Source organism: Ceratotherium simum, chromosome 1 (genome assembly GCF_057802395.1).
Source record: "Ceratotherium simum simum isolate JZ-2026a chromosome 1, ASM5780239v1, whole genome shotgun sequence".
Taxonomy (NCBI): domain Eukaryota; kingdom Metazoa; phylum Chordata; class Mammalia; order Perissodactyla; family Rhinocerotidae; genus Ceratotherium; species Ceratotherium simum.
Window position 1 is genome coordinate 21,606,867 of NC_141900.1, and position 22,663 is coordinate 21,629,529.

At 36.3% G+C, this 22,663-nt stretch overlaps 1 protein-coding gene across 3 annotated transcripts in view; it reads left to right on the plus strand.

Moving 5' to 3' along the window:
* The window catches only part of RELN (reelin), a 490,103-nt gene that overhangs the window by 319,935 nt on the left and 147,505 nt on the right, over positions 1-22,663 (plus strand). For all 3 annotated transcript variants that reach the window (XM_087441541.1, XM_004439311.3, XM_087441605.1), the window contains exons 12-19: positions 2,542-2,693; positions 9,138-9,250; positions 10,580-10,788; positions 11,534-11,662; positions 12,617-12,726; positions 16,573-16,639; positions 20,785-21,018; positions 21,701-21,862. In XM_087441541.1, the coding sequence (XP_087297667.1) occupies positions 2,542-2,693; positions 9,138-9,250; positions 10,580-10,788; positions 11,534-11,662; positions 12,617-12,726; positions 16,573-16,639; positions 20,785-21,018; positions 21,701-21,862 (1,176 nt within the window). The remainder of the gene's footprint in view (positions 1-2,541; positions 2,694-9,137; positions 9,251-10,579; positions 10,789-11,533; positions 11,663-12,616; positions 12,727-16,572; positions 16,640-20,784; positions 21,019-21,700; positions 21,863-22,663) is intronic.

A 22,663-nucleotide genomic window follows, 5' to 3' on the forward strand; every position in this document is an offset into this window, starting at 1 on the left:
TACCGCCAAATTGCCCTTCGAAGAATATATATCATTATTTTTTAAGCTTATTACGGAATTTTTTAAAAATTTCAGCTTTGTTGAGGTATAATTGATATATAAAATTATAAGATATTTAAAGTGTACATCATGGTGGTTTGATACACACATACATTGTGAAAGAATTCCCTCCATCTAGTTAATTAACACATTCATCACCTCACATATTTATCTTTTTTTTCTTTTTGGTAAGAACATTTAAGTTCTATTCTCTCATATCATTCTTAAAAGTATTAAAGTTTGAGCTGATTAAAACATAATTAATTTTATTCTCAAAGCATTCTAAAACAGCTGATACGGAGAACCATCAGCTTTCCAGCTAAGAAACTTCTTTAAATTATTTTTGCTTACAAAAATATTTCTCTTTCTTGACACAAAAAGTAGAAAGTCATATTTTAAAAGTATAAATTAAATATTATTCTGACCTTGCTACCTCTAAGGAATAAACTTGCCTTAAGGCATTTTATCGATTATTAAACTTTTTTTTTCCTGTGTTCCAACTTCACCCCACTCTATTTATAATAAATAATATAGGAGGTTTTTTTAGAATTAGTCATCAAAAAATAAGTGTAGATTGCTATGTTGTAGAGAGCTCTCCCCCTAGGCAGATATTCCTTCAAATGCATTTCACAGAGAACCACATTACCTTGGGGAAAACATAATTTAAACCATAGAGAAGTAACACTCCTTTTTAGAGAAATAGCCATGCCAGTCTAGATATTGCTAAAACTATAGAGCTCCTCAAATACTGCTGCTGGCCTCAAAGATTTGGTTGTGTTATAATTTTACTTCATGTAATTATTGTATTAGGAGAGAGTCACGAAGCATATCATTTTTTGTAACTGGAAATGCCCACAACTTTGCGACCTTAGAGATCGGAACTCTGAAGTCGGGGCAGTGAAAGGCCTTCTCTGAGGTCCCTCGTAGTTGATGGAGCTCTGGGATCCCCTCAAGCATACTTTGCCTCCAACGAAGCTCAAGCCAGTGTTTATACAAATTCATGAAAGAACGAGCTTGTGCTGCAGCAGGCTCCTACTGAATTCTTAATAAATGTAAGATAATCCGTTCAAAGCAATGAGACTTTTACAAAATGATTTTTCAGATTGCTCTCTCCTTCTTTCTCTTCAAAGCAGACTTAACCTTCCATTTCACTTGATTATAAATATTTGGGTTTCTAAAGAAAATAACTTCACTTTTTTTATCTTCCAACAGTTAGAATGGGAAAAAGAAAGACCAATGTAGAGTAAAATTGAGTATGTTGGACTTTAAAATAAAGATTGAAAAGAAATAGACAGTCTAAATCATATCTCATGATTCTAAATAATTCATTTAGATTAATCTAGAAGAGTTATTCATTTACAACTAGTAATTAAAAGAAAAAGACTACTAATCTCATTTCTCACTTGACTAGAAGGTTCTTTTAGTCCATGACATTTCCATCTTTTTCAATTTAATTTTTCGCTTTAAAAATACTCCAAAGTAGATAGATGCCTAAAAGGAGCCATCATATGCATCATTTATAACCTTAACTTGCTTTGTGGATCAGTAGGCTGAGTGGTTTAATTGAGATAAATGGAGCAAGTAAAAGACCAATGAACCAGTGTGAAATTTTCTTGTACGAGTCAAGAGAGGCTCCTGGTTAATTTACAGTGGTCCAATACTAGTATGAGTTGCTTCAAAAAGTTATTTATTGGGCTCCCTGAATAATTGATATAATCTGTAAAATACAAAATTATAGGCATTTCCTAAACATTTTGGTCCCAAATCTATTATAAACTGTAAAGTTCAACATAATCATCCTGACACAGTACCCTCTTTCGAAACTACTAAAATAACAGTGAACTGAGAATCAAAAGATCTCAATTTCAGAGCCAAACAGGTGGTTAGCCTTAGGCTAGCCACTTACCTCAGTATCCCAGTTTTCTCCACCTGTAAGCAAGTTAGTTGTGTGACTAGCAACAGCCAAACTGGATGTGACCAGAAATAAATACTAAGAAGTTATAAGAGTTTTAAAATATTAAATATTTTTATTCTTTTCTACATATCCAAATACCTATTTGACAAGACCCAGTTTAAATCCCATCTCCTTTTTGAAAACTTGCTAGACTCTTGCCAGCTCTTATGACTTTTCATTCTATAACTATCTTTTTAATGTGCAAAATACCATGCAAGCATTTATGATATTATGATACTGTTTTTTATGGTTCTCTGTTTCCTTAGTTCAAATTTGATTCCCCACCTCAACTGTAAGTATTTTGAGAATAAAGATTATCATATGGTAGACACACTATACATAGTACTGATTAAATTTATCCTTCTACAGAAAAACCGTTATTGTGAATGGAATGTGTTTAAAAGTTTATTCATTACCTAAAATCTGTAGTAGCACATCTTTATTTCAGAATTATTCATTACTAAGTAAATGTTCATCATTAAAAGTAAAATGTTATGCTCTAAAGCTTTGACTTAATGTTCTAACTCTTAATCTCTTTTTTTTTTAAGGTGGGACATCTTGGGAGCTGTCATTGGTACAGAATGTGGGACAATAGAATCAGGTTTATCAATGGTCTTTCTCAAAGATGGAGAGAGGAAATTGTGCACTCCATACATGGACACTACCGGTTATGGGAACCTGAGATTTTACTTCGTTATGGGTAGGTACATTTTGAACGAATTTTGTTTACCTAGGGCAGATTCTAGGCCAGCACTTATTCGTGAGGAAGTAAGATTGTTGTCCACAATACAAAAACAAAATTTATGAAATATGAGTTCCACTGGTTGAGCAAAAGCCTGTGGTACTCACACCTGCTTCAGACCAGCCCTGCTGGAACCATCCTGTAGGAGAGCTAGTCCTGGCACGCCATGACTAGGCCTAAAGACAAAATGCCTTAAGACTTCCTCCCACCTCTCCCTCAATGGTCATAGCTGAAGAGTCAGTGGGACAGAAGCTAGGAACAAAGCAATTCTTCTGGGAAGCAAAAGCAATGCTTTTGGGAAGCATCTAGCTTCCCAAAAGAAACAATCATCAGGTGGCGAGGTGGTTAAGTTTGCGCATTCCGCTCTGGCAGCCCGGGGTTCACAGGTTCAGATCCCCAGTATGGCGGCGGCCCACAAACAAAATAGAGGAAGATGGGCATAGATGTTAGCTCAGTGACAATCTTCCTCAAAAAAAAAAAAAAAAAAAACCATCAAAATGATGAGTCATTTGTTTTCATGGATATCTTATCATTGCATAACTCTTTTGTCGTGGGAAACTAAGAAACAGGTTTATAATACTTTGCAGTACTTTCATAATACTCTCTACTTTCTAATATGTTGGCAAACACATAAAGAAAAAAAGTGTTCATAAGATGTATTTTTCTTAAAATTATTGTGGAGCAAATAAATATTTAAAAGTTTAGAAAAATATCCAAGGAGGAATTAAGGGGTTGAAATCTGTGACCTCTCAAATTTATCATTTTAGTCAACAAGAGCCGCAGTTACGTATTCTTTCACTGGATGTCATTCCTGGAGTGTGAGTAGGTGTCACATGCCTTCTTTGTGGAGTGACTGGAAAAGCACAGGCAACACCTGGAAGTTAAACAGGAAATAAACATTGTCTACCTTTGATCTTACTAGTAAGGATGTCAGTTCATCAGACAAACAGGCCTCTGGAGTATAGGCTTCAGCACTGGCTCTTTCTTTCTCTCACATTCCTCACTTCCTGCGGCTCAGAGCGGCATGGTAAACTTTAGACTGTGTTTAATATCTGTGTGCTCTCAACATATTGCCTCTGTGATACCACCTCGTTTTTAATAATGATTGGTTTGAACATTTGAAGTTGTGGATATAAAATACAATGTCTTCTTCCTACCAAAAGATATCCTCACCTTGACTCTGAAATATTTGTATATTTAAAGACCCAGAGCTCATTTCCTTTAAATAATTAGAATTCAAACTGGCTCTCATTTTATTAAGAGTGATTCCTGGGAAAACTTAAGATTCCCCCCCAAAATTGTAATAAACATTTAGTATGCCAGTCTAATTTAACTGGTTTCCCTTTTTACAATTTTTGACGTAATAGGTTTGAATTCTTGATTTTTTTGCATAGTGAATCATAGTAAATCAACCCAATTCAGTGCCTTTATGTAAGAAATCAAGTCATCTTTATATAAGTGCCTTTATATAAGAGATTAAGTCATCTTTAATTCTTTCTGGAGCAAAGCAGATTATTAATGAATCAAAATAATATTGACCATGAGGGAAAAATTCATTTGAGTGAGCCCAAAATATATTATCCCAAATAAAAGCATCTCTGGTCAGTTTAAAAAATTAATGAATTCCTATTGAATATAGAGCGCTGAGGTAGGATATATGGAGAATATAGTTGGGAAAGTAATGGTACCTACATCGCAGAGTTGCTGATCAATGAGTTAATACATGCAAAGCCCTCAAAAACAGTGCTTAATAAATAGTTGACTCATATATCTCTATTTTCATATGTGTAAAAATTACTTAGACAGGGTCCTTGCCCATAAGTAACATCCAACTATAAGCGAGAATGCAATGGGCTACACTGGAATGAAAATGCTATGAAAGTGCAGAGGAAGCTCTGGATACTTGGAGCGGAGGGATTAGGGTAAAGCTTTATAACGGGAATGGCATTTGAACTCAGCCTTGAAGGATGGACATGATTAAAATTTAAGGGGAGAAGAGAATTCCAAGCTAACCCCGCATTTTGAGAAAAAAGTAACAAGTATAAAGGTACATGACATGTCTGGGGCCGGGTGATTTTCGCAATATAGCCGAATGGAAGGATATAAGATGGAGCTAGAAAAACCAACTGGAGCCAGAGTAGTGGTTTTCTTTAATATCATATTAAGGAGTTTGGATTCTCTTTCTCTAGGCAACGTAGAGCCATCAGATGATTCCTGTCAGTTTTGTAACATATTCTCGTCCATGTTTTAGAAAGATAATTCTGGCAGGAGCATGAAGGAAAGACTGAAACAATCAGAAATTAGAGGACAAGAGACCAATTAGGGTAGAGTTGACAGATTTAGAAAAAAAGACAGCCTATTTAAATTTGGATTTCAGATAAACAATAATTTTTTGTATAAATATTGTTTGTGCAATATATTTTATCTGGCAACCCTAAGTTAGGAGGCTATTGCACTAGTCCAAGCAACAAAGGAATTATGGCAGTGATGGTGGTAATAACTTGAAGGAGGGGACAGAGAATAAATAATCAAAGAGAAGGAACCACCTGAAGTTCACACCCAGTTGACTGTGATGATTATGAGAACAATATTGGAGAGGACGCAGATTTCTCTCCTAGGTGACTGGAAGAATGGTACAATTTCCCAAAATAGGAAGTGTCAAAAATAAATAAATATATAAAGAGCAAGTGTGGAGTAAAAGATTTTCGTATTAGATATGTTGATATTGAAGCTTCTGGAAGGCTATATGAAGGTAGAAATTCTACTCAGGATCTGAATTATATATGCAAGTCCTCAGCATACAGGTGATAGTGGAGCCACTGGAGTTGCTGTATTCTCCCCAGAAGAAGGCAGAGTAAGCAACAGACATGAAAAATTCTGAGGGAGAACCCTCATCTAGGTGTAGGTGGAAAGAAAAGAACCAGACAAAGGAGACTGAGAAAGGACATAGAGAAATGCAGAAGGAAGGTGTCATTCTACGCTAAAGGAGGAAGGGAAGAGAGTGGTTCAGGGGTGGGATGTCAGAGAGGTGATTAGCAGTGTAGGGAATGCCCCAGAGAGAGAGGTCAACCAGGATAAGGGCTGAGAACTCACTAGTGACTTTTGAGAGAGTGTTTGTCATGGTGTGGTGCCTGGGAAGCCAAAGTACATAGAGTTAAAAGAAATAAAGACACGTATCACTGAAAGAGGACTCCTCCTTCAAGAAGTTCATCAGTAAACAGAAGAAAAGAATTGGGGTCTGGATCTTGAGAAGAAAGCAGAATCCAGCAAAGATGTTTTTAGGATAGGATAGGACAGTGGGGCAGGATAGAGTAGGATAAGACTGGACCTATAGAAAAGACTTTAAAACCTTGACAGCTGCTGGAGAAGAAAGCAATGTGGGAAGAGATTGAAGATATAATAGTTTATCAATAACGCCTCACTAAATATGGCGCCTCAGGAAAATCAGTGGCTGATTGTTAATCTAGACGAGATCACACTCCCTCCTTCTTAGCCTATATGTTCTTCCTGGTTTCATTCCTTGGTACATATCAATCCACTGTGACTACCATTTCTTGACAATTTGCTTAACTTTCAAAATTTGGTTCAAGGTCTATTTTCTGCATTCATACATTCATTTATTCAACACAAATTCATTGAGGACCAGTATCCAGCACTGTTCTTAGAGCCAGAATGCAGTGAAGAAGACAAAAATAACCTAACACACATCATTCATTCATTTATTATTCCTTCAACAAATATTTATTAAGCATCTCCCGTATGCCCATCTCTCTCAGCCCACACTTGTGTCTCCGTTCTCTGAACTTTGACTGCAATTTTGGCAGCACCACACAGTTTACTGCTAATTTATCATTCTTCCATGTATAGTAGTCTTGTTTTCCTTGCTAAATTACAAACTTTTTGAGATCAGGGCTTATTCCCCTTCCAGCCCAATGTCCTGCACATAATTAAATAACGAAATCACTTTCCTAATATAAGTATATTTAAGATACTTAAAACAGGATTCAAAATATTTTAAAACTGACTGTCCACCTAGTTTTTATTGAAACCTTGTGTACTTTAATTGCTGTACAAAGTGTCCCTTGAGTCGCACCTTTCCACAATACATCAAAGTGTATGAAACTGAAGAAGAATCCATATCCTTTGGTAGAAGCTGCTGTCACTGAAACTTCACAGAACTGATAAATTGCCCCCAGAGGGATCTTTCAGATAAAATCTGTCATCATTTTAAAGTCTTAGCTCCTTTTGGACTTTCCTCTTCTGTCATTCTGGGCTGGATGAGGCTCCCATGTGTATTTCAGTTCTCTCTGAAAGGCAGGTGGAGTTCATGAACGGTTCTTAAGAGAGCAGAAAAGATTTACAGGGAACAAATTAATGAAATTAGAGATAAGTGGTGGTTCAGTTCCTATGTCTCTGGGTATGGTGCTTTAAACCCACACTGCCTGTGACCTTTCACCATTTTTTGTTCTTTTTTGGTAAGTCTTTAATATGTGCTCAATAAAGAAGTTACATTTAATAGGAATTTAGTTTCTCCCACAGAGAATGTCATTTAGAATGGCTTTACTAGTTATATTTATCATAACATTGAAGTATGTAATGAAATGCTAAAAAAATATATCAGATGTCAGAATCATAAGCGTTTTCTCTACAGGTTGTTGCCCTTGAACGTTAAACATCTATTGGGATGAGGTCTATGTTATTATCATATCTGGCTCTATTCTCAGTTCAGATTACTTAACTCAGTAAATATTTATGATATGCCATTACATATGTCTAACAGATGTAATGTGCCAGATTTCAATGTTTCACAAATACCACCATGCAAGTTACTTCTGTTATTATGCTCTTATACTGATTAGGTTCTAGCTTACTTAACATCACATATCAGTAATTTCTCTCCAAGGTTAGACCCCAATTACCCAAGTTGAGTTTGAGCCAGATGTTTACGATAATTGACACTTTCTTTATTTGTTTATACAGATGGTGAGTCTCAACCATTATTTGTTGATTTGACTAGATTAATTCTCAGAGGGTAACTTTATTCTAGAGTTTTGAGGTTGCCCTACTGTCACCACAGAGTATTACCAACAGAAATTGCCTGTAGATAAAAATTAACATTGATGGTGGTTAATTTAAGAACTGGAGGAATTTTTTTAAAAGATGATAATAAAATTAAAAGGTTAATGTTATAGATTTTGGACCTTAGAGATAGAATGTTTGCAAGGAAATACATGTATGTATGTATTCTCCTGCTATTATGGTTGGTGCTGTTTTGAAGGAGAATGGTGGATCGGGAGAGGCTTCTAGTTAGACATATAATCCTTTAAAATCCAAGTTATGCAGACAGTTGACAGAAGCCATCAATTATCAATTATCAGTTGATAAACTGGCAAAACACTGTAAAGAATAGACGGTCAAGGATTAAAAGACATAACATTGACTCTTGGCTTTTCCACCAGTTAGGTAAATGATTTTTAGTTTTAGGTACCAGTTTCTCTGTTACTCAGTTTCATCATCAGGATGATCTTAATTACCTCTCAATTCTAATGTTATTTCATTTCACATAACTATAAAGAAGAGTGATAGGGCATAAACTACTCTATGTACCTTCTAAAAATCTAATGAAGTGCCAAAAGTAAAAATGAAAAATGTAAAATGAACGGCACCTAAGATACAAATACCTAATGTGTGCTAAAATATTAAAGATACTATGTGCAACCATTTAAATAGCACTACTGCAGAAATCTTTGATTGAGTGAGTGAGTCACTACACTTTTTTTAAAACCATAATCAATAGGCTCTGAACTTTGGTAAAAAGACCTCAAATAAGGAAGCAATGTTTTCTTAAAAAGCAGAGCACATCTTTTTTTTTGTGAGGAAGATCAGCCCTGAGTTAACATCCATGCCAGTCGTCCTCTTTTTGCTGAGGAAGACTGGCCCTGGGCTAACATCCGTGCCTATCTTCCTCCACTTTATATGGGACGCCGCCACAGCGTGGCCTGACAAGCGGTGCCTCGGTGCGCGCCCAGGATCCGAACCCAGGCTGCCAGCAGTGGAGCGCGCGCACTTAACAGCTACGCCACAGGCCAGCCTCCAGAGCACATCTTTTTAATGTGGGTTAAAATATGGACGTGCAGTCACGGCTCATTGCCGACTATGATTTGGGTAATCTCGTTAAGTGAATAGTTACTTTGGCCTTCACAAATGTCAAGTCTTTGATCTTTAGCGTGGCCTATCTGAACTATCTTCATATATTATTTCTTTGGGTCTGGTTACCTTTGCTTAGGGTCATTCTTAAGTGACGTCTGGGTTCCATAATTACTTTTTATTCTAAAATTTAACACTACGTTCGACGTGTTTATGGATGCAAGTTGGTACTAACAACTTAAATTTTTTGTGCAGGAGGAATTTGTGACTCTGGAGATTCTCATGAAAATGATATCATCCTGTATGCAAAGATTGAAGGAAGAAAAGAGCACATTACACTGGATACCCTTTCCTATGCCTCCTATAAGGTACACATGCTAATCCGTGTGCCGCATGGCCACCCCCGACCTCCCTAGACAAGTCCAGGTCAAAACCATGAAGACCATGCCAGAGGCAGAGGATAACTCTCTCTTCTGCCAGCCCAGGAAGTTGCCATATTTCTTTAAAAGGACATGAGTATTTTAACTTTCACTTTTTTCTCAGTACAAACCATAAGTGAACTTATATCAGGAAGAATGAATCACAGCCTATCAGAGACAATAAGGCAGAGTCCAATACTCTGACTGACCATTATTCTTGTCCCCGAGAAAGCCCTAAAAGTGGGTCTAATTATGCAGCCTCACAGACTTGATATCAGGCATAATGAGTATTTATCCAGCATTCTGAGATTTCCTAGGCAGAAGACATTGCAAAAGTACTGATTATTATTACCTTTGCTTTATTCTTTGCTAATTAGAGCCAGGGGTTGACCTTTTCCTTTGCCCTTTGGATTTAGGGCAGGTGTTGGCTCTGGTTATTTGCAAACATTTTCAAAATTATGTGTGATGCTTGTCATAAGGTGTAAAATTATTCTTTTCTAATAGCAGATTTATTTGTGCTGTACACTCACACATTCATTATTAGCTAGCCTTCTCTCCATGTTGATGGCACCCTACGTACTTTAAATAGCTTTAACACAGCCAGCATCTAGAATCTCGTGGTTTCAGTTAGGAAGCTAGGAGATAAACATCAAGGCTAGAATAGGGAACAAACAGAGAAAGTATCCAGCACACCCCACTTGCTAGGGTCACCAAGTTATACCATTTGGGAATTCATAATGGACTACTTTTCCAGCTGTGACTAAGTAGGTTTACATCTGCATGCCTCAGACCAAATCAATTATGTAAGTTACCACGGATTAACTCATTGGCTCTGGCTGTTTCTGCTTAGAGTTTTATTTTCAGAATACCTCGTTTGGCAAACCATTAGTACTATACAAATCCACTTTAAAAGAGGACTGATGATAAAGTGTAAATGGCAAGTTGCCTTTGTCTTGTGCTAAAGTAGATGAAATGGATACATATCCTTTGATAACTTTTAAAGACCTTACACTAATTTATCTTCAGGCAGAGAGGGCCTGATCAGTCACACACAGAGTTCCAGGTGTCTGCAAAAGAGGCATTCTGAGTGACTAAAATGAATGCCTCCTGAGAACAGCATCTTCTACATGAAATAACAAATGGAACACACAGGACATAGCCTAGTAGTTTAATAAATGGCAGTTATGTACATAGTAACTGCAAGATTGAATCTAGGAGAATTCACGCAGACTCACATTGGGAGGATTATGAGTGATTTTGATTTCCTTTGTTTTGAAGCTTCCATCTTTGGTTTCTGTAGTCATCAATCCTGAACTTCAGACTTCTGCTACCAAATTTTGTCTCAGGCAAAAGAACCATCAAGAACATAACAGGAATGTCTGGGCTGTAGATTTTTTCCACGTCTTACCAGTTCTCCCTTCTACAATGTCTCACATGATACAGTTTTCCATTAATCTGGGATGTGGAACGCATCAACCTGGTAACAGGTAGGAAGCCCTATTTTGTGAGTGTGTGAACTAATTAAAAATGAATAGTGGACTTTGCTATTAAATCAGAGCAACTTCTCAGTATGTTCTCAGCTGGATTTTTAATAAAATATCCATTAATAAAATACACACTTTCCCCAAAAGAAAAGTTCTTCAATTAATATGCGGAGTATGATTGGATAGATTTTAAGTAGAAGTGACTTCATTCTAAGAGCTTGGTCTTAGGTATCAGAAGTGTTTGCACATGCTGTGGCAGCCATCCATTCTGACAGATTGTGAGAGAGAAGGAAAAACAGATAACTGAAAAAAAGCTTGACCTCCTGTTGGTTAGTGACCCCCTAATAATAGGCACGGAAATCAATTAGCACTTACTTCTCCGTTTCACTTGCTGAAGTGTTGCTCGTGTCCTTTCTAGGAATTTTGTCAGTCTCACATTCACAGGATGAAGTGGCAGTGTGAGACATGGTAATTGCCTTGCGATCTATCAAATTCGAGAGCACCAACCAAAGACAACAAGTTACCATTTGTTGTCTTTAAAACATAGTTTGTTTCTATAGCAGTAATTTAACTGTTGCCCTTTGAAGGCTGGTCAGACTTCAGTGGAGGGGAAAACAGCAATCTGGGAAACAGCATCTTAAAATTTTTTACACTCATTCTACAAATGTTTAATGCACTTAGCCAGAGATGAATAATTTCGTTTGTTATCTTTGCCCCTTTTTTGTTGTGTTTGTTCTGATGTTATCAGTGTCAGCTTAGAGTTCTCTACCAACCATGGGCGTTCCTGGTCCCTCCTCCACACTGAGTGTTTACCTGAAATCTGTGCTGGACCCCACCTCCCCCACAGCACTGTCTACTCCTCCGAAAACTACAGTGGGTGAGTGAATGCTCTCTAAGATACCGGGAGATGTGAATCCATGTTGCAGACTCAAAATCAATGCATAAGCCTGAGACTAGTATTTTTGGAATAATGGATAAGGAAGCTGCCTTCTCTTTTTCAGCTGTTTTAGGAATGATCTTGTTAAAAATACAAACAGTAATTTTAGTAAATCTGGTGCAAGATAACAATTTGTAGGGTCATTCATTCTTCCGTATTTGTCTCCTTTATTTTGGATTCCATAAATTTAAATTCTATATAGTGAACCTGTAGTTATTGCCAAAATACTTATGGAAAGATGCAACGTAGAGAAGTGGAAGAAAGTTAAGCTTGGAATTGAACCTGGGTTCAAATCCTGGTTCTTCCATCTACTTGGGTAATGATATTTACTCTAACTTTTCACTTCTTTCCACGTAAATTATGATATACTCATTTGAGTGCTATTAAGAGAACTAAAGAGGAGTGTGTAAAATACTTGCCACTTTACAGAATAAGCACCAGATAAATAGTAAAAATATTTCTAAGGATGGCAAAATTAAGTTGAGAATTATTTTCTTTCTTAGCCTCTCTTTAAATGTGCACAGAACTAGGGGATAGCAAAAACTAGAGAATAATCAGTGCTAGTCAGCACCCCATCTCTGCACAGATGCTTGTCCTAGAATAATATCTAAAGTCTGAGCATTGATGTAAAAATTTCTGAAAAGAATGTCTAAAAACAAAATAAATATCACTTGCTATTAACAAACCCACTACTCTAGCATGATGTGGATGTTTTTAGAAGTCACATGTCTGTTGTAAAACTATAGACAAATTCCACAAGTGAATTTAAAGCGTTTATTACCAAACTTTAGTGCTATGCCAAGCACACAGAGACTAGAACATCAAAAGCACGTAAAATAGATTTGAAAGATGTGAACATAGTTGTGAAGCTGTTTTGTGCTAAATTTCTTGCAGGTGGAACCGCATAACGATTCCCCTTCCTAACGCGGCACTAACCAGGGACACCAGAATTCGCTGGAGACAAACGGGACCAATCCTTGGAAACATGTGGGCAATTGATAATGGTTAGTTTATGCCTGTCATAATCACATGCCATTGATGCAGAGTCTTCCTGTGCTTTTGTTCGTCAGCACAGACTTAATCACATTTCTAAGTCATGGTCTTACGATTCATTAAACGCCCTTTCTTCCCTTTCTCCTTTGCATTCCGTTTGAAGCCAAGGGATGCACAATCAGAAAAGAAAGTCAGCGGAGTCAGCAATATTAGATGCTAGAATGTTTCAACATACATAATTTAAAAATGCATAAAGCTCTGAAACTCAAATTCACAGTTGATGACAAGGGATATCCTAACATTTTCTTTGAATGTTTTATACAAAATTAACATACATACTTACCATACTGCGTGTATTAAAATAAGACCCATTCTTCTCTTAGTGACTGCCACAACATCTGGAATGCTTATCTGTTAGATGCAGACACCACACATAAGGAAACATCATCTCTAAAATGAAACTTCTGAAGTGGAACTTCTACCTCCTTTTCAGAGAACAGTATAAAAGGAAAATGTAGATATACGTAAAATATCCTATGTTATCTTTCATTTTTCAGTGAATTGTTGATAATTTTTTGTATAATTTTAAAGCCAATATCACTTATAACAAGTGCACATGAGAGAAGATATTTTAAGCATGACTGTAAATTTCTTCTATTTGTTATTAATAGTCAACTCTCTGGTTTTCTAATAATTCCAATTACAGGCAAATTCATAGATTTCCTATTTTCAGAGAGTATATAAATTTGACTGAAGGGTTATACTACAAGGAAGTAGAGAAGGAAAGAGACAAAATGTCAATACTTAAGAAATTTAGCATAGCCACTGACTTCTGTCAATTTTATAAAGTAGAAAAAGCCTACACCATTGTTTAATGCTGATTTTCCACGTCTTAGTAGTTGTTTTGTTGTTTTTGAATAATTTAAAAACTGATAATCAATTGAATACATTCCTGAAACTCAGGAATAACTTCAGGCAAGATAATTTGCTGATGAGCCACTGTAAATTCTTTAAACAATCTATATTCAAAGAAGAACAATAAAAGGCCTAGACTTCAAAGATCATGTGAGTTATATGGACATAAACATAGTGCATTTGCAAAAACGTCTAAATATGAATTTGTTAGAATGGAGTTTCTCCAGTGGTAGAACATTTTGCATAGCATTTGAGTTACCATGCTTGTTAATTAGCTCTAGGGAATAAGTATGTGCCTCTGGATAGTGGGATATGAGTGACTTTTTCCCTGCTGTCATACTTTTCAAGGGTCCTATAATGAATTTATATTACTTTTATAATGATAAAAGAAATTGAAAAGCCAATAATGAAATAAAGCAAATGAGGAAATTAAGAGTGCAATGAAGCACATACAAGCCTATGAAAAGAATATCTAAATTTCCCAAAGAAGGCTATTACAACATGATTCCATGTCAGAAAGTGTTTACTACACATCCTAAGTTCCCACCATTATGCTTTGAGTAGAATGAGTAAAGGTGAAGATATATGGAATGAGCATGGTGAGCAGTGTGTGTCAAATGTAAAACTTGGGGCAGAAATCTCTGCAATTCTATCATCCTGTATGTGAGGCTTTCACAAAAACAGGATCTGCTATCTGGCTTTTTCAAAAGGCAAGAAGAGGACACACACTCACTCCTTCCCAAAAGAAATGTGTGCCAACTTACCAAAGAATACCCCTGAAATCTCTCCCATTTCACTATAGAATTCCAAAATTATGTCAAGGAAAACAAACTAAGAGAAAAAACAGATCAATATCCTACTTCTGTTAGGTATGCTTGTCCTTCATGGTGAAGTTAGCTCCTACTAGTAAGTAAAAAAAGTATTTTGGAAATTATCCTGAAATTCTTAGCAGAATGGAAAATCCTAGAGCAAGGTATGTTTGTTATCACTTTTTAATTTTTCAACTTGATTACATTAATGATAATAGTGAAGAAAACAAATCTGTACTTTCCACAATCTTAGGAAAAAGGAGCTTGTAAAATTACTCATACTGTGAGCCCTAATGACTCCATCATTAGCAGAGAAGGATAATAATAAAATTCTTTTTTTTTTTTCATGTGAGGAAGATCAGCCCTGTGCTAACATCTGCCAATCCTCCTCTTTCTTTTGCTGAGGAAGACTGGCCCTAGGCTAACATCCGTGCCCATCTTCCTCCACTTTATATGGGATGCCGCCACAGCATGGCTTGCCAAGCTGTGCGTCGGTGCGTACCCGGGATCCGAACCGGCAAACCCCAGGCCGCCACAGCGGAGCGCGTGCACTTAACCGCTTGCACCACCAGGCCGGCCCCGATAATAAAATTCTTAATTGCAGTTTTTTTCATTGACTTGGAAAGTCTTGTTTTATTGTTGAATTTTTTTACAGTGGGAGCTTTCTGAACTGTGACATGGGTACACTATAGGATAGCCTCCAGAGTGACCCTGCAGAATGCAATGAACCACTTACAGAACTTAGAGCAAATCCTACTGCAGCCGTAAAATCAAGTGGGCTGGGAAAACAATCCAATCCTTTACCAGGCTAAAGGAGAATGAAGCCCCTTTCTGATTCTCCAGCCCTTTTGGTGTCCAGTGGGAGCCCGTCAGGGCAGATGGAGCGGGAAGGACACTTGACTGCAGTATGGTGATGATGATCATAACCATATGGTGCCAGGCAGCATACTAAGCATAAAACATTTCATTTGTTCTTTCCTCCAAGCAATATTATCTCGCTTTAAAGAAGGGGACACTGAGGCTTAGACAATAAATCACTACCCAGAGTTTCCCAGGTGAAGCCAGAATTTGAATCCAGGATTCTTTGACAGCTAAAACCAATACCTTTAACCACTTAACCTGATGTGTAATCTCTTCCTCAACCATCAGTTTCCTTTAGCAAGAGTTTTTCCTTCCCTACGTTGCATCGCATTTGAATTACCGTACCTATTAATTGGCTCCAGAGAATAAATGCTTATAGGGACGTAGGCCACAGGAAAGTCATTTAACTATTTTGACATGATTACAGGACAGAGAAGAAAATGATAATGGATGGTAAATTTGTTTATGCCTGGAATTGAATATGTGAGGTCTTAATAACCATTGCCTCTCTAATTTCTCATTGGTTTTGTTCCACGCTTACACTATTTGGTGTGTTATTGATTGTACTGATTATCAAAAGGCTTAATATCTTTAACTGTATTTGAGTCTCTATCAGAACCTACCATTCGACAATCAGGAGCCCTTTTCTCAGCATTCCAAAGATTAGAATTTAGGTTTGTATTATCTTGATCAGTCAAGCCCACCATTTAGGATATCTGCATTGTAGAGAAGACTTTGTGCTCAACAGCAGATTTTACCTCCTCATTTCGGGAAGAATGAATTAATATTTAGAAATATATATAACAATCATCCGCAATGTTACAGATTTTCCCCAGATAAGAATGGAAATTATAGTTTTTAAAATTAAATTATAAGCTCTCCATTTCATGATATATCAAATTGATCCTTTGTAAATTCTAAAGAAATTAAACTTCGTAGAAAATTCAAGACAGAAGCATTAATATTCTGCCTGAAATCGTTTTAGCTGAAGAGACTCCATTAAGGAACCCAAATTATATGTTTCTACTTTCTTTTGCTATGAAACATTAAAATCTTGAAAGAATTAAGTTAAAACAGTTCCGGCAGATTTGTAACTAAGCGCTTACCTTGTCACACAGCACTCTCTGTGTCACCCTGGACTCCTGTGCACAACATACATACAAGGGGCTAGATTTCATGGTATGGCTTCACAAAATTGTTTCACATGCTGGTCGTGTTCTCAGTTTTTCCAATTGTTTTGCCATTTTTTACACGCTGTCTTTTGCCTTGCAGTTTATATCGGTCCGTCGTGTCTTAAGTTCTGTTCTGGCAGAGGTCAGTGCACGCGACATGGTTGCAAGTAAGCATTTTAAAATAATATTTTTACTTCTCTTTTTTGATATATACTTTATACATTGAAGCCACATGTCATTTTAATTTCCTTTTTAGGCTTTTGAGGTCTTTTTAAGACCAAAAGTAAGATACTCCAAATGGAATTTAAGTGTAATAAAATATCAAGTGTATTTTGTAAGTGGAAGTTGGTTAATAAATAAATTTTCTATTAAACTAAATTATGAACAAATTTAGCATGCTTCATGTAAATTTGTGAACAAATTTGAATTCCTCATAGCTTGATGACTGCCTTTTCTGTCTTTAGGTACATTCTTCAATATGCTGTTTTTCTATAAGCTTGTTCTAGTGTTTATGAGTAATATTTTAATTTCTAGCGTGCTTTGTAAATGGATTATGAAAATCAGTACTGACCCGTAGATCCAATGCTAAAGGAAACTGGAGTGAGCCAAATTTAGCAGATTTGATAAGAAAGTTCATCTTTAAATATAACTTTGCAATCTTGCTTACTTTTGAAAAACATTTGGGTCTTCAAAGTGATATATAAAATATTTTACATAATAATGATGTTGAATATGAAGTCTGAAATTATACATGAATAGTGTAATATCTAGTCACCACCAAAGCATTGTGTTATGTTTATACCAAGAATGGATATTCATATTTATTATGTCATTCTCATATTAATATTTAATTATAAAATATCCAGGAAATTCCTGAAACCACACACAATCTTTGTTATACAGATAAATTTTCAACAACAGATCTAGTCTGTCTCTTCTTGTCTTCCAAACAAAGAGTAATTAATTAGTCAGTTAATTAATTGATGGAGAACTCATAAAAGGACTTTGAACCTAATCATTTGGAAATTATATGCATGAGGCAAGACACTTGCCAGCACTGGGATTAGAGTGTCAGGTTAACTTTTTAGCTATATTTCAACGAATTTAATTAACAAAGAAGTCACTCTACACAATAGAAGTATTTTATAATATATGTAACGAATTGAAAAGTTCCTATTCATATTTCAAAACTGAATATGCATCTCTGTGCTTTCTAATAAAACCACCAACTCCTGCCCAGAAACACTGACTCATTAAATCTCTGAAACAATGGCTGATGGTTTCCTCAAGTTGTTATCTTCTTCCATTATCCATAACCAGGCCATCTTCTTGTTTAGTGTATTTCACATAAAATTAACACAAGAAGGCCAGACATTTTTGTAATTCCTGGAGTTGTCCTGAAAACTTTTGAAAACAAATTATCTAAAATGACAGCTGCTTTTATTAATGAAAATAGAAAGTGCTATTTCTAAAAGACCTATCTGTAATTACAATAGTTATACCTCATACTTCTTTTTTTGTGTACAATATCCCTGTTAACATTCAATGGTTTTATTAAGGCAACCATCTGTGTCACCCATGATGGATGCAAACAGAAATCTGAATGGCAGTTTTATGCCTTTGGGCATCATTCCTTTTTGACACTATACGTTATCCTGAATAATCATAGCCTTTTCCTCCTTCTGAGGTTTTGCAGAATATTTTCACCAGTTGGGACTTTAGTTTTTTCCCTGTTTCTAATAATGTTTTATGTAATATTCGTTGGCTTTGTTAATTTGTGGCCTGTCTAAATGTTTAGCCACTACATCCTTTTCCAACAATATGTGCATTGTCAAGTTTGAGCAAAATTACACAGAAAAGAAATTCATATTCAATACCACTTATTTCCTTTAAACAAATCCTTGAATTGGGGCCTCTGCAGCTTTGTGTTTTTCTCCCCATTTTGCTCCCCTCATCACCACCGTTACTTGCTACCAGGATTCCACCTCTCCTGCTCCCTAACACTTTCTTGCCTGTGTACAATCCCCAGGCCTGGGTTTCTAAACTGACAGCTCACTATCCTGATAAGCCCACCCCTGCTAGAGATGCTAATGAGGACAAAGAGCATTAGAAACCTTCCTACACAAGTGTCATCCATGTATCTTAACAGTGGGGCTTTTTTTCCTGACATACTGGATGACCATTTAAGGGTGGGTAGATGAACCAGTAGGGGACATATTTGGAGTCAGGACAGCCTCAAGTCATTCCTGAAATCACCAGTGTGTGCTACCCTACTGTTTTGCTGCAAAACAAAGGCTACGAAGGTATTTTTTAAATATATGAGTCGAATCCTTAGCAACATTCTATCCCAAATGTGTAACTTTTGATTAAAAGTACACTTCAAAACCACTAAATGGGAACTGACTGCAGTGTGAGTCATCTTTAAATGAGCACCAATTTTTCCCAATCACCTGTCCTAAGAAGACACATTTAAGATACACAGAAATGCATTTGCCCTGAAATGCACTCTGGTAATAGATAGTCTTGTTGGGGGACACCAATTCCAATTTGTGGCCATGGTAAACCACATTCAGTTTCCCAATGTTAAAATATGTCCTCTTTAGCTAACTTTTTATCTTTTTTGGAAACTACTTGGCTATTTAGAGTCTGACTAAGTCAATGAAATGGCGTGTGAAAGAAGCAAACTATTTGAGGCTCATTTACATGCTCCATAAATATTGATTTTCTTTCCCACCCCCATCCCTAATGCCAAGACAACCCTCAAACGTCACCCTACAATACCTCTTGGCATTTTCGGGTCCAACTTCTTTGATAATATGATGATAACTATAAACCTTCCCTCCCAGAATATCCACTACACATGAAATGTGGCATTTGATTTCAGCACATTCATACACTCCATTGACCCTCTGAGAGGCCAATGTAGATCCCAGATTCAACATTAGTGCTAAAGAAGTAGCCTTCTGAGTTATGCCAGAATATCACTTCACTAGTACACTTGCTTTATAAAAGCCTTGTTTCAGACATTAGGAAGTTTTGAATGCTTAGACAAGAACCCCCCCACACCACCCAAAAAGACACCAATTTAATTTTATAATGGGTGACATAGTAAAAATAGTGAGAAAGAAATAGTGCAATAAAAATAAAGAATCTGGGGGCCGGCCCCGTGTCTTAGCGGTTAAGTGTGTGCGCTCTGCTACTGGCGGCCCGGGTTCGGATCCTGGGCACGCACCGATGCACCACTTCTCCGGCCATGCTAAGGCCACGTCCCATATACAGAAACTAGAAGGATGTGCAACTATGACATACAACTATCTACTGGGGCTTTGGGGGAGAAAAAAGAAAAAAGGAGGAGGATTGGCAATCGATGTTAGCTCAGAGCCAGTCTTCCTCAGCAAAAAGAGGAGGATTAGCATGGATGTTAGCTCAGGGCTGATCTTCCTCACAAAAAAAATAAATAAATAAAATAAAGAATCTGAAACTAATTCTTGGTGCGTAAACTCATTAAAATATAAGAAGTTTCTGATATTCAGTTATTGAGTTGTCTGTGATGAGTTTCCTCACTGATAGAAGACTCAGGGAGCTCCTTATATATTCTAGTCAGCTAACATAAATACAGCATGTCCTTACGTGGCAGCAGGCAGGTTGTTGTAAGTGGTTTTGTTTTGTTTTTCTTTTCCTTGAAGCACTACTAATTTGGGATTCCACTGAGAGGCAACACAGTTCTGCTAAGGACATCTATCTAGGTCAAGGTGTATGCATTCCCTTTATAATGCCAATCTAAGTTTGGAATAAAGATAAGTTTATTTTCCAATCTTTTCCAAATATTTCAAATACTTCATATTACAAACGTAATATGTATTTTTTCATTTGTTCTTAGAGGAAAGTTATTCTAGATATCTTACAGAAGTATTTTATTTATGTTGTTTCTTTTACAAATTTAATTAACATCATTATGAATAAAGTTATATACATACAATATAACTTTTACAAAGATTTTAAGTTGGAAATGTGCACAAATGTAGATGCATTTGCAGATAAATTGCTGGCATTGGTTAAAGGTGAGTGCTGAGTTATTGTTTTAATCATAAGCTTTTTATAACAGAGCTATGCAAAGACTGTATTCTTCCAGAATATTTACAGTCAATCCGCCCTTATCAAGTCTTCAGATTCAGTATTCTCCAAAGACTAGTGAGCCTCACTCCCCATTCAATCACATCCTGGCCTCTGGACTTCCTCCTCCCCCAAGTAGATTCAGGAATCTCTCAAAGGACCAACAGTTTAAGATTTAATTTCGCGGTGTCTCTTTCAGGTGTGACCCTGGATTTTCCGGCCCAGCTTGTGAGATGGCATCCCAGACATTCCCAATGTTTATTTCTGAAAGCTTTGGCAGTTCCAGGCTCTCCTCTTACCATAACTTTTACTCTATCCGTGGTGCTGAAGTCAGCTTTGGCTGTGGTGTCTTGGCCAGTGGGAAGGCCCTGGTTTTCAACAAAGATGGGAGGCGTCAGCTAATTACATCTTTCCTTGACAGCTCACAATCCAGGTGAGTTAAGGCAAGGTGGAATACAAACAGAAACCAGATACTGATGATTGACTTTAGATCTATTTATTTTCAATTTTTCTTCTTTTTATTTTTTACTGATATATATACATCTTCCAATTTTTAACCATGATGAGAAGGAGTTTACAGTTTATATACGGTTAATTTGCCCTAGTTTTTAATAAATTAACAGGCTTACTGATGACTTTAAGATACTAATAACTGACTAGATTTTTAAAAATATGAAATGTTAGCATCAAAACTGTGTTCTTAAGCCAAGGGCTAGTTAATTATTTATGTAGTTTTATTTATTTGACAGCTTGTAAAGGCTGATTAGATTTACCCTCTACATCTTCCCTTCCCCCAGTGCCTAATAAATAATGCAGTAAAGGGATGATTGACATTTTAAGTGTATGTACACAAGTACATAGTATACAAATATATATAAACGTACAGTTATATTTGTATGGATATATCTGTATATAAAATATGTGCGTTTACCTCATCTTCTACACATATTCATACATCTCACAATGAAATTACTTACCTTTTATAAAAGGATGAGTGGAAACCTATAGCTTTTGGGTAGTTCATTTAAATTTGTTTGAAATTCTTTAAAAGCCAAAATGAACATTGTGATTAAAAATATTTATGCACACACTAATTATAGACAATTCATGTCTAGGTTTCTCCAGTTCACATTGAGGCTGGGGAGCAAGTCTGTTCTGAGCACATGCAGAGCCCCCGACCAGCCTGGTGAAGGAGTTTTATTGCATTATTCTTATGATAATGGGATAACTTGGAAACTCTTGGAGCACTATTCATATCTCAACTATCATGAGCCCAGGTATGTTAAAAAACATTTGGAAAAATGGTTAGAGTGATATCACTTTCCTTGGGAAATCATCATTCAAATGGTGTAAGATTCTGGATATTTTTCCACTGAGAGATGGTGAGGACAAGGATTGATGTGTCTTGCAATAAAAAACTAGCAAGCCACATTCTTCTAATCCATTTGTCCTACTGACTTCTGACAAATTTGAAGAAATTTATTCTCATATTTTGAAATGTGCATCTAAGGGAAATATTTTGATGCCTAGGAAAGAGCCAAATAGTTAACACTATTTTCCTTATTCAACTATAGTGCAAATTATTAGATATGATTTTAATATGGTACTAAATTATAAATGCTGGTGACAAATATTTCTTAGCAATATAATGTAGTATTTTGTAATAAATTATATGAGATAATAATTCATAAAATCTGATAACCAATATGGTTTTTAAATTTGCATGTAATATAATTAAGTAATGAGTACAAAGAAATTTTTCTAGCATGTATAGAGTCCCTAGCAAAGGTGGAATGTGAAAATATATCTCAAGTCCTTTCCTCAGGCCACTTCTATTTTTCTTTAGGTTATATATTTCATAATCTATAGTCACAATTGTGAGATTTAAGTTTAACTTGAAGCAGGGACATTCTTTGATGTTGGCAGAGTGGTAATCACCACTGGTGATACAATTTCAGAGGTATTCAAAGGATCCTCTCCTATTCTAGAACACTTATTGACCTGCTCACTAAAATTCTGTTAAAAATAGCAGGAGAAGAGGAGAATGGGAAAGTCAAAATACCATTAGAAGAGGTAAC